This window comes from Drosophila yakuba, chromosome 3R, assembly GCF_016746365.2.
Source record: "Drosophila yakuba strain Tai18E2 chromosome 3R, Prin_Dyak_Tai18E2_2.1, whole genome shotgun sequence".
In the NCBI taxonomy this organism is placed as follows: domain Eukaryota; kingdom Metazoa; phylum Arthropoda; class Insecta; order Diptera; family Drosophilidae; genus Drosophila; species Drosophila yakuba.
This window is the reverse complement of record NC_052530.2, coordinates 4,225,411-4,240,839: the sequence shown is the minus strand read 5'-3', so window position 1 is coordinate 4,240,839 and position 15,429 is coordinate 4,225,411. Positions and strand designations below refer to the sequence as shown.

Genomic DNA, 15,429 nt, shown 5'->3' with positions numbered 1-15,429 from the left:
GCCATTGCCTGCAAAACAAAACCTTAATGGCTCACACTTTTGAGCTATAGCATAACTATACGCATTTTCCGGTTTAAAATGTAAACCAAAGTTCTCGCACGTCGGCTGCTCTTTTTCCGAGACTGTAAGTTCGTATGTTCGTAATAATTCTTAGCATAAAAAAAGTTACAGGAAATGATTGCTTTGGGAGTTCAGCGTGATAAACTTTTAAATCCTTGAAATGGAAATGGCTTCGAGGTGCCAGCTGTGTGACTCGTGTTTCTGTCACCTGAGTCCCACGAGCATTTTTAGCCTGGGAGTTCTGGCCAAGATCAAGGATCTTACTGGACTTTGGGTATGTTGATGGTTTCTGTGGCCTGTCAATTGGACTATCCATTTACTCCATTACAGTTGGAGCAGGAAGACCACCAGCCGCGCCACATTTGTCCATCTTGTCTGAATGACTTGAATACATCCATTAAGCTGAAAAGGCGCATTCAACGAATTCACAATGGAGCAGTGCTGAAGCGGGAATCTGAAGGTGATCAGTATATTAAAAGTACAGTATCTGATGTAGCAACAGAGGGGGATTTCTGTGACTTCGTATTTAAGGAATATCTAGAGCCCAAAGAAGAAGAACTTTCTGATTCAGAAAACTATCACATTCGTCAAAATCAGATCATCAGTGAGCAAGAAGCAGAGGAATGTGATTCTTATTTTCATCTCAACAATGAAGATGAAGAAAAAAGACCACATAACTTTAATGATCCAGAATCATCCCATGTTAAGCATCAAAACGCTTTTATAGAGACATCTACCAAAGGCATTAGACATTATTCTAATGTCTTTGCTTCTAAGTTGGCAAAACGAAACGGTCCTAAAAAAGTTGATACACAAAGCCCTGACCTGGGAAAATTTATACAAATTGGAACGAAAATGTGCTTACTCAAAACGGATGTGCGTATCAACGCAGCAAAGCCTCCCATATTCGTTTCAGAAGATGGGGCAGCTGAGACTATAGTCCCTGCAAAGAGGGGAACCCGGAAAATGCAATCTCTAGAGTGCCCTGAGTGCAGAAGGGTCTTCAAGACTGCGTACAATCTGAAGATCCACTTGGTGCGCCACACGGGTCAGAGGGACTTTCAATGCACATTCTGCGAAAGGCAGTTCGTCTCCAAGTATCTTTGGCGGCTGCACGAACGAGTGCGCCACATGGGCGAACAGCCGTTCAGGTGCAAATTTTGCCCGGATACGTTCTTTACCAGCTCAGCTAAGTCCCGACATGAGCGGTAAGTCTTCCTTGTCTTACTTTAAAATCGATGTATAAATTATTTTTTATCACGATGGAAGAACGAGGCACATCAGAGATCGAAGCTACCAATGCGACGAGTGCAGCAAGAGATTCAATACCAAGACCTGTTTGAATAAGCACAAATTCCTGCACACAGGCCTTAAGCCTTTTGGGTAAGTAAACTGATATTGAATTGGCGAGAAAGAATCGATATAAGTCGTGTATCTTCTTCTCAGCTGCGACATTTGCCACATTGACTTTGCCCGAAAGTCAAAGCTAAGGAATCACTTCAATTCGCTAGCTCACCAGAAAAAGGCCACCGCCATCCTGGATTCTAAGCAGTGCTTATCCGCAGACGAGTTAGAGGTCGCTCTTAATTCTGTATTAGAGGATGCGAAATAGTTGTGTATTATGTGTATACACTTTGAAAACACGACTTGGATTATTTTGAGTTTTAAGATATCCATTAGACATAAATGTTCGAAAGTATTCTTATTGTTTTGGCACTGGGTTGCCTTGCGTAAACTTTGAATTGGTTTTTTTGTTCTCGAAACACATTGCAATCTTATATATTATTCCAATCTGCTCTTATTAGTTTTACATTTTTTTCATAAGACTACTATAACGTAGTTTCTCTAAGTGTATTATTTTGACGACTATACATTCCAAAGTAATTAAATAACTTACTATTTAATGATTGGCAGACAAAACCAGAAATTTAATGACGCAAAATATGTTTAATTTCAGTTATTCTGATAAGTATTATTTTGATATTCCTTATCCTCCTATCATAAGTTAAAATCTAAGGGTTCCAATGTTTAAAATGTGAAATATATTTGTTAATTCTTGTTGCCCACGGAAGGCCATTATATTCTAGAACGAATTTCATAAATTTTAGATAACGCGATTTTCAAATTCTGGCGCCATCCCTTGGCAGTCACCCAGGGACGCGGACAGAAACCAAACGTTCGCTGCGAATGGCCCAAGATGAAGAAGCACCCATCAATAAAGCAAGGAATTTTGGCTCGAAAACAACTCTTGAAAATGACGCCACAATGCCGGTTGTGTGGAGATTTAATATACACCCAAAATCCAGTAAGCATATTCGATAAGCGCAGTAAAACGGTCAGGCAAATCGCTTTGGTGACGGGCGTTTGGGTGAGTGTGTCAATTGGAAATTCAATTGGGAAAATCAAACCACTAATGTACGTTGATCTGCAGCTCACTAATCATTTGAAGCTGCCCAGATATATGTGCTCCTGCTGCCTGCTGAGCCTGAAAAGCGCCATTGCCTTCAGGCACGTCTGCATCAAGACCAACAATCGGCTGACGATCCAGCGGCGAGGCCTGGAACTGGAAGCCAAAGATGACGCCTGCTGGGATGATCCGCTGAGCGACGCGCACGAGGTGCTGAAGATCAACGATGCGGAAGTCGAGCAGGAAGTGCTGTACGAGGAGTCGTATGCGGATAAGGAGGGACTGGAGGAGGAGCACGATATATACAAGAAGGAGGAGGAGGAAAGTGAGGGTGATGAGCAGGAGGAATTTGTGGAAAATAACCGCTATTTACCCGACGATGATGAGATGCTGGATAATGAGCGAGAGCCACAGCAAGATGATAAGGATATGGTGGATAAAAAGAAAGCACGGGAAGGTGAGGAGGAGTCTCAGCAAGATGAGGAGTCACAGCAAGAAGAGGAGGAGTCACAGCAAGATGAGGAGGATTCACAGCAAGATGACGACGAGCTTTGGCAGAACGAAGATGACGACTACGATACAGATGATGATGATGATGATATTTTGTATACCCCAGGAAAACCTCGTCAATCGGTCCTTAACAAAGATAAAAAGCCGCCTCAAAAATACCCTAGAAAGTCACTTAAATCCGAATCATCTCCCAAAAACGAAGACAACGACTTTCTAAAACCAGCGAAAAAAAAACGAAAAACATATGTAAGCCGGAAGGTTCACGTCTGCGATCATTGCGGCAAGAAATTTACCGACAAGGGCAATTTCAACCTGCACGTTCTTAGGCACTCTGGCGTCAAGCCCTTCGAGTGTCCGGAATGCGGCCAAAAGGAGTTCAACAGGTACATCCTGAACATTCATATTCGGGTGAAGCACCGCGGAGAAAAGCCCTACGCCTGCCAATTCTGCGGCGAGCGATTCGTACACAGTACTATGCGATCTCGCCACGAAAAGTGAGTATATATACTGAATACTCTGAAATGCCCCTCTAACTCTCCCATTCTTTCAGCCGGGTGCACCGGAATAGAGCGACACCAAAGAATTTCAAGTGCAACTACTGCGACAAGCGATTCGAGTCGAACTACCAGAGATCCAAGCACGAGGTAGTCCACACCGGCGAGCGCAACTTCCAGTAAGATCTTATGGAGATACATTTATTGATTACTACTTCCTGCTTGAAATGTTACTAGTTCAAATTTGCAACGCTTTATTTCTTATTCTTCCCTCAGCTGCGAGGTGTGCAAAGTGTCCTTCACGCGGAACTCGAACTTGAAGACCCACTACCGATCCAGGCTGCACCAAAAGAAGGTGACCGCAGGGAGTGTTAAGTCCGAGAACGATTCAAAAAAGAAATGAGGTACAAATAGTTTGTTGTCAAGTGCTGCCACTCGATTAGAGGCTCAACGTTTTACCTGTTAGGAAAATAGGAGCGCTTTTTAAATGCAATTTGCGACAATGTATAGTAATATAGAGTAGGAAAGGCTAATGCTAGAAGTTTTAAGATATTAATAAGAAAAAAATATCGAAATATTTGGCTGTACTTATTACTTTTGAAAAAAGAAGTTGTTACTTGTAGCCCACTTTAAAATGTGCCATTCACACAAAACAATGATAAACGACATTGTTTGTCAAACAAAAGTCCAACTTTGTTTACTTGAACAAAATTATAAAATTTAACTTAAATTACCAAGAGGATGACCACGCTGTGCCGCACCTGTGGTCAGGAGGCGGAGGACGCCAAGGCACTCTTCGACAAAGAGGGCAGCGACGTCCTGAACAACATTCTCAAACTGACGGGCCTTTGGGTAGGTGAACATTCCCAGTAAGCACGGAGTCATGCCCTGTTCGATTCCAGCTGAGAAACCAGTCGGGTGTGCCCACGAGGATCTGCTTATCCTGCTTGCTGGACCTGAATGATGCCATCGCCTTCCGGGAGCTCTGCATCAAAACCAACTCCTCTTGGTTCGAAAATCAGAACAAACAAGATGATTCGGGCTCAGAGCAAAAAACTACCAGGGAAGACAGGAATAATAGAGCAAAAAGTGGTGTGGATGTTGTGCCTGTTAATATCGTGCCGATCAACATCGTCCCTCTTGCACAGCCACAAAATATCCTTGTGCAGGGGAGGATCCCACCACAACGCAGCAAGATAGTGGATGAAATTCTCCTTAGGACACTAGAAACTCCTATTTATCCCTTGATCGTCCCCGAAATTCCTCCTACCGATCTCGTCGATCCTCTTCGATGCGAGGATCCTATCCTGGTGAAGAGCGAGCTCCTGTTTTCAGATGTGAAACCTGAGGAGTCCATAAATCAGGAAGAGGCTAAGTCCGAATTTTTACAAGTAATGAAGGAAGACCCCAGAATACCACAAGTCACCGAGGAGGTACGGAAAAAGCGAAGAAAGACAAGAAGGAAAGACTCCTTAGAGGAGTGCCCCGGCAATACTAACTCCATTACCCCTGCCACTGCTGAAGAATTTTCCCCCACCAGAAGAAATAAGAGCAAAGAGGACAAAAATGCCACTCGAAATAAATGGGGGGCTGCCAAAAGAGCGTATGCCCTGGAGCACAGACTATATTTCTGCGACCAATGCGGCAAAACTTTTAGCGAGAAGGGCAACTTCAATGTCCACCTCAGACGGCACAAAGGTACCAAGGAGTTCCAGTGCAAGGAATGCGACCGCAAGGAGTTCACCCAACACCTGCTCAATTTGCACGTGCGGATCAAGCATCGCGGCGAATTGCCCTACGTGTGCAAGTACTGCGGCAAGCGATTTGACAACTGCCTCAAGCGGCTCAACCACGAGCGGAACCACAAAGAGAGCCCCATCCATCGACCACACGTGTGCTCCACTTGCCAAAAGGCCTTTAAGACTTCGACGGCCCTCAAGGACCACAGCGTGGTGCACACGGGGGAGCAGCCATTCCAGTGAGTTTTAGGCAAACAGAACGGTATTCGAATCTCTACTAGATACATTTCCTTTAGCTGCGAGCTCTGCCAGACGTCCTTCAATAGGAGGAACGCCCTGGCCACCCACTACAAGTCAAAGCACCACCGCATGAAAGTCGAGGAGCAGTCAGAGAACCCAGGTGGAGATATTACTGTCCAACCCAAAGGGTGAATCGTTCGTTTCTTGTAAGGTTTGTTGATATGACAAATGTCCCTCTGGAACTTAAAAAAAAATAAAACAAGAGAGAACGCTATAGTCGAATTCCCCGACTTTCTGATAGCTAGTAGAAGTGCGAAGGACTTACTGACAGTTTTTGGCAAATTTTGGGCGTTAGAGTGAGCGTGGCAAAAAGTTTTTTGGCAAATCGATAGAAATTTACCAAACTAATACAAAAATGAAATAATATCAAAACACTTTTCAAAAGTGTGGGCGTGTTTGCTTTGGGCGGTTTGTGAGCGTTATAGTGGGCGTAGCAAAAAGTTTTTCGGCAAATCGATAGAAATTTAAAAAATAATACAAATATGAAAAAATATAAAAACATTTTTCAAAATTGTGGGCGTGGCAGTTTTGGGCGTTAATTTCCAATAAAGACAAAAACTTGTTAAAAGGACGAACCAGTTTAATTGGGTATTTATTTGATGTAACTGTAAATTCCATTCTGAAGTAGTCCTGTAGTAAACTATTCACCACAAATTAGCAAGACCCTAGAAGATCTTTATGTTACTATAGAAAAACATCGTGGGAAATTTCTTACTGGCAATTAATATAACCAGGACAGTGTCCAAAGACTCGCTTTTAATGTGGTCTATATGAGTTTTATGGCAGGGAAGCAAGAGGGTCAAAGAAAGCTCTTTTATCAAGGCGTCGAGAACAAGGAATCTTTTCTACTTCAGCTCTCTGAAGTTCCGTCTGCCGAGCAGCGGATTTCACCCAGGTGAATATTGAACCTTTGATTGCTGATATCCTTAATGAATGCGCAATGAACAGCCAGGAATACATCATCCAATTCCTGGCAGAGGAATCTAAATCTTTGGTCTTTGGCCCACTGCAAGAACATGAATCTTCGCATGAAAGTTGAAGAGCAAAAGAATCTGGAAAATCTGTACTAAATTCGCCTTCATCATTACTTAACTTTGTTTTAGATAGTACTTTTTTTTCAAAATAAAAACTAAGATTGTTAAAATGGTTTCTATAAATTGCATAAATACCTAATGTTACATTATTTATTCTGATGCTATAATTAGACATCCTATTTTCCTCGCTTTAACTATACAGCTTTATCTCTCTAAGCTGCAGTGAAATGAGTAACTCAGGTATCTATTTATGCACCTCTGTGTATTTTTACCTATTACACTGGTCAACAAATTATTTAGTTTTCCGCTTTACTTGATATTCTAAAATAAAAGTTAGGTGTATGAAAACTCGCTTTGTGGGGAAGCTATTTGCTAGTTTTAATGAAAGAGCAAGCTAAAGATAAACCCAAATAATTAAAGATAATAAATGCTTGAAGCAATGTACTATAATCGCAGCCCCTGAAAAGTGTTTTTAGCTACGCACATGGCCGCAGCCCTGAATTCAACCCCTAGTTCAAGGTTGTGCAGCCCTGCAAACCCGGCTTGCTGTTTTGCAGAAAATTCGCAGTTTGCCGGCAAAAGATGAAGTGCGCAGTTCACATCCGCGGCAACAGATTTCTCTGCGAGTTCTTTAAAAAAACATCACGGTTAAAGCAAACTCATTTTCCGGGGGAAAAATTTCCCAACAGCCCGCGAAACTTTTCACTCAATATTGCCAAAACGAAAAAAACCCAATCATTTGCGGATAACTTTCCAAGATGTGGTCGTCCAGGAAAGCCAGCCATTCAAAATGGGTGTGTCACTCAGACTCCTCTTGTGCATCATTAGTATTCTAATCTCGTATATATATACCTTCTGTTCTTTTCTTGTTTAAGGAGAGCCAGTCAAACAACAACAACGACACGGTGAAAAGAGCGCGAAATGAGCGCTCCTCAAGGCAGGTCAACAAAAAGCTAGTGAAACTACTCCTGACGGAGCCAGACGACAATGACGCCACCAGCTCCACTGCCACGCCAGACAGTGCGTTCTTTGACAGTCATTCTGAAGAGGAAAGCTCTGGGCTCCAGGAATGGGATCTCCCGCCTGGTAGCAAGTGTCGCACTTGCTTTCGCATCATATCACGGGACGAGGGTGTTAAGGATCTCTATGACAGGGACAACATGGCGCTCCTCCACCACATAAAGGTCACCACTGGAGTATGGGTATGTCTAACAAGGAGTGGGTTGATTTGTTTTGCGAAAATTGCATATAAAACTAATCATTTAACTTCATTGTGTATACTCTACATACTTGTGTATTCCTCCATCTTCGCTTCATAAGTAAAGTTTGTTGATAAGGTTTATAGGGTACATAATATGTAATTTCTTATACACAGAAAATAAGTTGATAATTCGGCCTAAGTATCATATGTTTACATAGGAGAATGTGCATAAATATGTATATGCATATATAACAAGAATATTTGATGGCTAATAAAAATATACGCAGTTATATTTCTTAAAATTTAACAGAAAAATCAATCCACCATCTAAAGATAAAATAAAGTCGAGTGAATAAATGAACTTACATTTTATGCAGATTCAACAAGGAGTAAAGGAGCTACCGCATCACATTTGTGCAACGTGCCAGGAAACTCTGAAAAAAGCCGTAGAATTCCGAGGCAAGTGCCAGCAGATTGACAAAAAGCTTAGGCAGACGACGGAAAAGTACAATTTCCAAATTTGTGACGAAGAAATGGAGTCTGAGCTGGAAAATGTCCTCTATGAAGAGTCCGTCCAGCAGGCGCAGGAAGTCCTAGGACCAGAAGATTTCAGCCCAGAGCTGTGGTCCGAAAGTGATTGCGCCCTGGATGAAGAGGACTTTCCACTGGATCTAGAGTCACTCACTAGAGTCACTCAGTCACTGAGTGAAGACGACTTAGGTCTTGGCGAAGATACAGAAAAAGTCTTAGCTCTGCAGCAAAATAAGCCATCATGCAATGAAATAATTAGCATACAAAAATGTAAGACTGAGGCAGAGATTGGTAAAGTAGAGTACGGAGCTAAGGTCTATAAGGTTGTGTTGGGTGAATACAATAGCCAAAAAGAAGCTGAACCAAAGTATTCGCTTCCACTACCAAAGCGACCTCGATTGAGGGTGAGTCCAGAGGAGAAGAAACGAAGGCAGCGCGAAAGAGTTCAAGCCAAGCCCTTCAATTACGTCTGCGACAAGTGCGGACACTCTTTCCGCCAACGCATTCAGCTACAGATGCACTTGCTCCGACACAATAGCGCCAAGGACTTTGAGTGCCCAGAGTGCCCGAAGAAGTTCTACGATGTATATACGCGCAACATTCACGTAAGGGTGCGGCACAAGGGGGAGCATCCCTTTCGCTGCAACCATTGCAATGAGTCGTTCTCAAACGCAAGTAGTCGTCACAGACACGAGAGGTAGGAACTGAACTATTTGGTGGTCCTGTCATCTAATCATTTCCCATGACTTCAGAAATGTTCATGGGGCAGGCAATCGCATTCGCTCGCAGAAGAAATCCAGGGAAGAAGGCGCCAGTCGCCACTACTGCATCAAGTGCCCCAAAAGTTATACCAGCAAGAACGGTCTAGCCCTACATATGAACTCCCACAACGGCACCAGGCCCTTCCAGTGCAAAAATTGTCACAGGTCATTCGCAGACCCATCTGCTATGAAGCGGCATCAGGCTTTACATGAAAAGTTTCCGTTTCGCTGTGATATCTGCTTGAAGGGCTTCTTGCTGCGCTCACTACTTACAAAGCACCTGGATGTACACACAGGAAAACGTCCTCATAGGTGGGTGCAAAAAACCTTAGATGCCGAATATTGCCCATTTAATTATACCAGTTACTCGTAGAGTAAAAGGCTATACTAGATTCGTTGAAAAGTATGTAACATGCAGAAGGAAGCGTTTCCGACCATATAAAGTATATATATTCTTGATCAGGATCAACAGCCGAGTCGATCCGTCCGTCTGTCTGTCTGTCCGTCCGCGAGTTGTATCCCCAGGGCCCGTATTCCCTGTCGCCGGGCCTGTCCAGAGACATAGACGCTGCGCAAGTTTGTTGATTCATGTTGCCAAGCCCACTCTATCGCCCACAAACCGCCAAAAACTGTCAGTGTTAAAAACTCTCCCGCACTTCCACTAGCTGAGTAACGGGTATCAGATAGTCGGGGAACTCGACTATAGCGTTCTCTCTTGTTTTTTATTTATTTCACCAGGTGCGAGCTCTGTGATGTTCACTACCGTCATAGATATAATCTAAACAAACACAAAACCTCCAAATTGCATAGGGATAATGTGCAAGAAGCCGAGGAAGAGGAAATCAACAGACTGCAATATATACTTACAGATTTTCAAAGCTACTAACGATATCGACAAGCTGGACTTCGAATCTCAAAAACATTACTTCACTATGATTAAGCCAAATGCACAAGAAGTGCGAGCCAGAACTCGGGAAGAATAGACTCAAACTCTTTGAATACATCTAATTTGTATAAATATCGGTATACTCACATGGCAAATATACGTAATACTTTTAGGCTGATTGCACATGAAGTAAGTGCCGACATAGAAAATTGAGACAGAAAACATATATTGTAAATATATTATTAGTATAAGGAGGATTATTATGTATTGACTAACATGAAATTTGACTTCTCACTTGACGTATGTCACAAAGAAAGAATATTGAAATAAACTAGTAACCAAACAAAAAATAAAATAATTGCACTTCTTTTTCCTAATTTAAAAATGCAGGTTATATGGATATTTGAATTACTCCAGTTTCCCACGCAAATGCAAATAGTTGAAAGGGTTGGCCTTGAATGTTTTTTCAATACTAGTTTTTGGCTGTTCAAAAGTCACAGTAAAAGATAACAGGGCAATAGAATAATTTTACCATTATGATTATAAGAATAATTTGAATTAACAATATTAAAAGTATTAATTTTATTGCTTTTTTTCAGGAATGTGAGAAACTATTTTAAATACTTTCTATTGATGAATTGGAATTGATAAATAAATAATGTGTTACAAGCTTTTAAAACTATATAAATTCAATTATAAAAAGTTCAACTGAAACAACAGTACCGTTAACCACCCTGTTTTCAGTGCAGCAAAACACCAGCCGATTAGTGTTGCAAAGCACCATCCATTGTATACATACATATAAATAAAACCTACGCACACATACACGCACACACGAGTACAGTCGCAAGTTGCGACTCGCAACGCCATACAAAAAGTTGGAACTGAGTGGAATCGGAGCACTATATAGTCAGCCGATCCCTTCCAGAGCGCCGGAAGAGCAGCTCTCACCTGATCCCACGTCCCCGAGCCGATGTCGCGCCGGAAATAGAGCGATTCGCAGTCCAAACAAGATGATAAACCCCATTGCATCCGAGTCGGAAGCCATCAATTCGGCCACCTATGTGGACAACTATATCGATTCGGTGGAGAACCTGCCGGACGACGTGCAGCGCCAGTTGTCCCGCATCCGCGATATAGATGTCCAGTACAGAGGTGAGCTCTGGCCAAAAGTACGCCTGTTGGAAAAGCGAAAAACCTAACCTTCCTCTTGGGGCAATCTTTTCGATTTGCAGGCCTCATTCGCGACGTGGACCACTACTACGACCTGTATCTGTCCCTGCAAACCTCCCTGGATGCCGGGCGACGGTCCAGAAGCATCTCCAGGATGCACCAGAGTCTCATTCAGGCGCAGGAACTGGGCGACGAAAAAATGCAGATCGTCAATCATATGCAGGAGATAATTGACGGAAAGTTGCGGCAGCTGGACACCGACCAGCAGAACCTGGACCTGAAGGAGGACCGCGATCGGTATGCGCTTCTGGACGATGGCGCGCCCTCGAAGCTGCAACGTCTGCAGAGCCCGATGAGGGAGCAGGGCAACCAAGCGGGCACCGGCAATGGCGGCCTGAATGGAAACGGCCTGCTTTCGGCCAAAAATCTCTACGCCTTGGGCGGCTATGCAAGTGGTGTTGTGTCCAGTTCCATTGCCATGACCTCCGGCAACTGTAGCGGCTCAACGTCCAACTCGGAGCGCTCAAGCCATGTCAGTAATGGCGGCAACAGCGGCTCAAATGGCAATGTCAGCGGTGGAGGAGGCGGTGCTGGCGGGGATCTTCAGCGCACAGGCAGCAAGAGGTCGAGGAGGCGAAACGAGAGCGTTGTCAACAACGGAAGCTCTCTGGAAATGGGCGGCAACGAGTCCAACTCTGCAAATGAAGCCAGTGGTAGTGGTGGTGGCAGTGCCGAGCGCAAATCCTCGTTGGGCGGTGCCAGTGGAGCGGGACAAGGACGCAAGGCTAGTCTACAGTCGGCTTCCGGCAGTTTGGCTAGCGGCTCAGTAGCCACGAGCAGTGGAGCAGCTGGAGGTGGTGGTGCCAGCGGAAGCGGAGCCGGCGTAGTCGGTGGCAACAACTCCGGCAAGAAGAAGAAACGCAAGGTACGCGGATCTGGGGCTTCAAATGCCAATGCCAGTACGCGCGAGGAGACGCCTCCGCCGGAGACCATTGATCCGGACGAGCCGACCTACTGTGTCTGCAATCAGGTGAGTTCGCAGTACTTTTGCTTTTAAAAAGATTCGCCACAAATCGCTTTTTTTGTTGCAGATTTCTTTCGGCGAGATGATCCTGTGCGACAACGACCTGTGCCCCATCGAGTGGTTCCATTTTTCGTGCGTCTCCCTGGTGCTCAAACCAAAGGGCAAGTGGTTCTGCCCCAACTGCCGCGGAGAACGGCCAAATGTAATGAAACCCAAGGCGCAGTTCCTCAAGGAACTGGAGCGCTACAACAAGGAGAAGGAGGAGAAGACCTAGTTTATTAGGCCAGCGATCCCAGCCCATTGCTCTGTGTCAAACACCAGGCTCTGTAAAATATTCGATCCTAAGATTTACCTTTATGTATATTTAATGACTTTCTTATACCCGATCCTTTTTCGACTTCCTCGTCTTTCATCCAGTTTAGATACCCTGCTTCTGTGGTTAAAGGTCGTCAGTTTTCATTTAAAGTTTCTGTACAAATAATACCTTTCTCGATGTAATCACACACACACATACACACACAAACTCGTATAATTAGAGTACACCTAAACTTAATTTACGGTAATAAACGTTGATATTCAAAACCCACAATGATTTCTTGGTCTCAAGGAGCCCCGTATCCAGTAGTTTTACGAATCTATTTGTTTAATTGTCGTTTAGCAGACTAAGGCATTCGATTTACACATTAGTATAATTGATTGTGTATAAAGGTGTGTAAAATATATAAATATATATATATTGTACGGAATTCTTATTGTAAAAATGCGCATGGACGGAGCTTCTGATATGTGTCAAGTTAAAAAGTATTTTAATGGATTATTCGAGCTTTCGTACGAAGGTTCTCCTATCATGGCATAAGCAGCTCAATGTTTGGATTCTGGATCTCCAGGAATATCTGGTATTGCGAAAAGACCACCAGCCAGCAATAGATCTGAGGGTATAAGTAAAATGGGTTTATAAACATGATGATCCAGGATTTTGAATCTCAACCACTTACATTATAGGCTACCCAAACAAAGTTTAAAAGGGCCGAGAAGGTTTGCTCCAGCTGTCGGCGAAAAATTAATTTATTAGCTTCAATTCATGCAAAAAGTAGTTGGCACTCACATAAATATAGTAGCCTCCAATAAGCCACAGGCTCCAGCAAAACTGAAAGAGAATGGCCAGGCCAATGAGACCCAACCAGGGCAGTAGCCATCCCCGAGTGCTGCAAATAGATAAGTCGTGACTGGATCAATGGATATATGAAGCAAAAGCTTGTCTTACCTGATCTTAATGCCGTAGTAGACCAAATAGGAGGACAGGATGATCAGCAGGAAGTAGATGATGAAGAATCCACCTGCCACGGGCATCGATGAACGGATATCCGTCTCAAAGAGCGGGGAATAGAGCTGCGCAGACTCCCCGCCTGCCAGCATATAAGAAATCAGCGTGATCATTACGGCGGATAGTGCAGCCGTATAGGCGGCCACGGCGTAACTCCCCGTCCGGACATTATCCGACCAGATGATAGGCGACCAGCAGGAACTCAGCACTACCATGTTGCTGTGGGAAAACACCGGGGAACACTATAAACACTTTTCAATCACAAAATTATTTGGCCTGCGTGACAGCGTCAACGCCCAAATATTTTGGTCATTGAAAACGCCGTCCAAATTTACTATTCTCTTCAGTTTTTCAAGTGATAGTTACTTCGAAAGGTTATCCTGTGATATATCCTTTAAAAATGTCCAGATTGTTTTGGTTTCTAGGGCGTGGGCGTACCTTTTTTAAATAATAATCGCTTAATTGAAAAAACAACAATGGCTTGAGTAATAGGGTTGTCACGCGTGCGTAAAAATGGGAATTATCGATACTTATTTATCGGAAAATATATTTTTGCTACATATGAAATAAAAAGTATACATTTTAAATTCTGCGAAAATTTGAATTGTTTGATTTCTTTACTTTTTAATTTTTATATATTTAAAAAGAATTCCATTTCAATGAATATTTATTTAGGCAAAATCAGACTTATTTTTTTGCATATTTTAATAAACCTTTTTACTGAATAAAAAAAATACATTTTAACTATTGATCGATAAGAAACTATCGATTTTAAATGAAAACGCATTTATGAGCACCCAGTTAGCTTTGTGAGTTATCTACAGTGGAAATATGAAAAAAATTTTGACAACCTCTATTTCTTTTCGTGTTTTCTTAGTCCATGATGTTTCTAAAACATTTATATTATAATTAATATTAAAAAAAGTGTCTATCTATTTAAGTAATTGCAAAATATTATCATATATTTTGCATATATTCTTTTATTTTTTATTTTATTTTAAAACCAGTTTTTGGCTTGTTTTATTGGTTTTACACACTTTTTAAAAAACTTTTAACAACTAATTTCTTACCACCGATCAGTCCCACTGTGCATCAGACCAGCAGAGCAGCTGAGCTGACCGAATACCAATACGAATATTCACCATGTGTCGGGACTGCAGCAACAACAACCTCACGGCAGAATACAGGGCCGGTTGTTGGAGTGATCTTCATTTGGCAATTACATTTGGCCGTGTTCGGAGGTCTACGCGGATAAAAGCGCCAACACAGAAGCCGCTCGCGCTGCGTGAATTAGTTATCAGTGGGATTAACCGCGATTCGCGCGGAATTCAAATCCATCAAATCAAATCAAATAGTGCGCTGTGCTCCAACTTCCCAGTGATCGCCTCGTAACGGTAGAAAGGTGAAAACCCGAATCGAATTGAATCGAATCCAATCTAATCGAGTTGAATCGAAGGGCATAACACATTACCCACTCTGCGTGGGCAAGGTCAGCTCCACCGGATCCCATACCTGTACCCATACCAAGTACGTATGTACATCAGAAGGCGCCTATGGTGGCGATGATGACTAGCCATTAACCCAGTTGTGTGAAAGTTCTTTGGACTTATGAATAAGTATGAATACGAGTGCGAGTGCAAATGCGATTGCGAATGCATGGAGGTGCACTCTTCGCGGTCTCATGTTCCAATTGGAACGATCTTTCGTGCCGAATTGTGGCTCATTCCGCGCTGTATGTTTGGGCCAATTTTTCGCCCCAAAGAGATGTGGGCTTAAAGTGCACCACCAAAAAAATCAAAAAAAAAAAAGCAATTTGGATCCCAACAAAAAATGAAGCATGGCATAAGAAAAGGTTAATAATTCGTGCCAATAATGCTCTCGAAACTTGGCTCGCATCTCTTGGAAGTGTTTTTCGAGATCAGGAGTTTTTTTCATCTCCGATTTTTCTGATTTTCGAAGGGGTTTTTTAGAGGGAGAGGCTCGAA

At 42.9% G+C, this 15,429-nt stretch overlaps 7 protein-coding genes across 7 annotated transcripts in view; 6 read left to right on the top strand and 1 right to left on the bottom strand.

The window, feature by feature from the left end:
• The first annotated feature begins 1 nt into the window (after position 1).
• Positions 2–2,146, top strand: LOC6535488 (zinc finger protein with KRAB and SCAN domains 7). The gene is made up of 4 exons (XM_039376409.1): positions 2–334; positions 391–1,268; positions 1,330–1,443; positions 1,507–2,146. Exons 1-4 carry the CDS (start codon positions 221–223, stop codon positions 1,670–1,672), a joined length of 1,272 nt encoding a protein of 423 aa, XP_039232343.1. The 5' UTR covers positions 2–220; the 3' UTR covers positions 1,673–2,146.
• A 116-nt stretch (positions 2,147–2,262) lies between these two features.
• On the top strand, positions 2,263–4,156 carry LOC6535487 (transcription factor Ouib). Its single transcript, XM_002096082.4, has 4 exons — positions 2,263–2,428; positions 2,492–3,471; positions 3,528–3,650; positions 3,748–4,156. The coding sequence occupies exons 1-4, from the start codon at positions 2,315–2,317 to the stop codon at positions 3,872–3,874; spliced, it is 1,344 nt and encodes a 447-aa protein (XP_002096118.3). The 5' UTR covers positions 2,263–2,314; the 3' UTR covers positions 3,875–4,156.
• Positions 4,157–4,189: 33 nt separating this feature from the next.
• LOC6535486 (transcription factor Ouib) lies at positions 4,190–5,732 on the top strand. The gene is made up of 3 exons (XM_002096081.4): positions 4,190–4,323; positions 4,374–5,449; positions 5,507–5,732. The coding sequence occupies exons 1-3, from the start codon at positions 4,213–4,215 to the stop codon at positions 5,640–5,642; spliced, it is 1,323 nt and encodes a 440-aa protein (XP_002096117.1). The 5' UTR covers positions 4,190–4,212; the 3' UTR covers positions 5,643–5,732.
• Positions 5,733–7,099: 1,367 nt separating this feature from the next.
• On the top strand, positions 7,100–10,278 carry LOC6535485 (zinc finger protein 26). Its single transcript, XM_002096080.3, has 5 exons — positions 7,100–7,338; positions 7,420–7,746; positions 8,123–8,973; positions 9,029–9,349; positions 9,776–10,278. Exons 1-5 carry the CDS (start codon positions 7,303–7,305, stop codon positions 9,921–9,923), a joined length of 1,683 nt encoding a protein of 560 aa, XP_002096116.3. The 5' UTR covers positions 7,100–7,302; the 3' UTR covers positions 9,924–10,278.
• Positions 10,279–10,727: 449 nt separating this feature from the next.
• LOC6535484 (inhibitor of growth protein 1) lies at positions 10,728–12,702 on the top strand. Its single transcript, XM_002096079.4, has 3 exons — positions 10,728–11,078; positions 11,159–12,126; positions 12,188–12,702. The coding sequence occupies exons 1-3, from the start codon at positions 10,937–10,939 to the stop codon at positions 12,392–12,394; spliced, it is 1,317 nt and encodes a 438-aa protein (XP_002096115.1). The 5' UTR covers positions 10,728–10,936; the 3' UTR covers positions 12,395–12,702.
• Positions 12,703–12,745: 43 nt separating this feature from the next.
• On the bottom strand, positions 12,746–13,954 carry LOC6535483. Its single transcript, XM_002096078.3, has 5 exons — positions 13,811–13,954; positions 13,385–13,663; positions 13,226–13,325; positions 13,116–13,166; positions 12,746–13,049 (listed from the first exon to the last, which is right to left on the bottom strand). Exons 2-5 carry the CDS (start codon positions 13,657–13,659, stop codon positions 12,966–12,968), a joined length of 510 nt encoding a protein of 169 aa, XP_002096114.1. The 5' UTR covers positions 13,660–13,663; positions 13,811–13,954; the 3' UTR covers positions 12,746–12,965.
• A 737-nt stretch (positions 13,955–14,691) lies between these two features.
• LOC6535481 (rho guanine nucleotide exchange factor 17) overlaps positions 14,692–15,429 on the top strand; it is a 28,063-nt gene continuing 27,325 nt past the window's right edge. The window contains exon 1 of the mRNA XM_039375176.2: positions 14,692–14,971. The gene's annotated coding sequence lies outside the window, so the exon portion shown is untranslated. The remainder of the gene's footprint in view (positions 14,972–15,429) is intronic.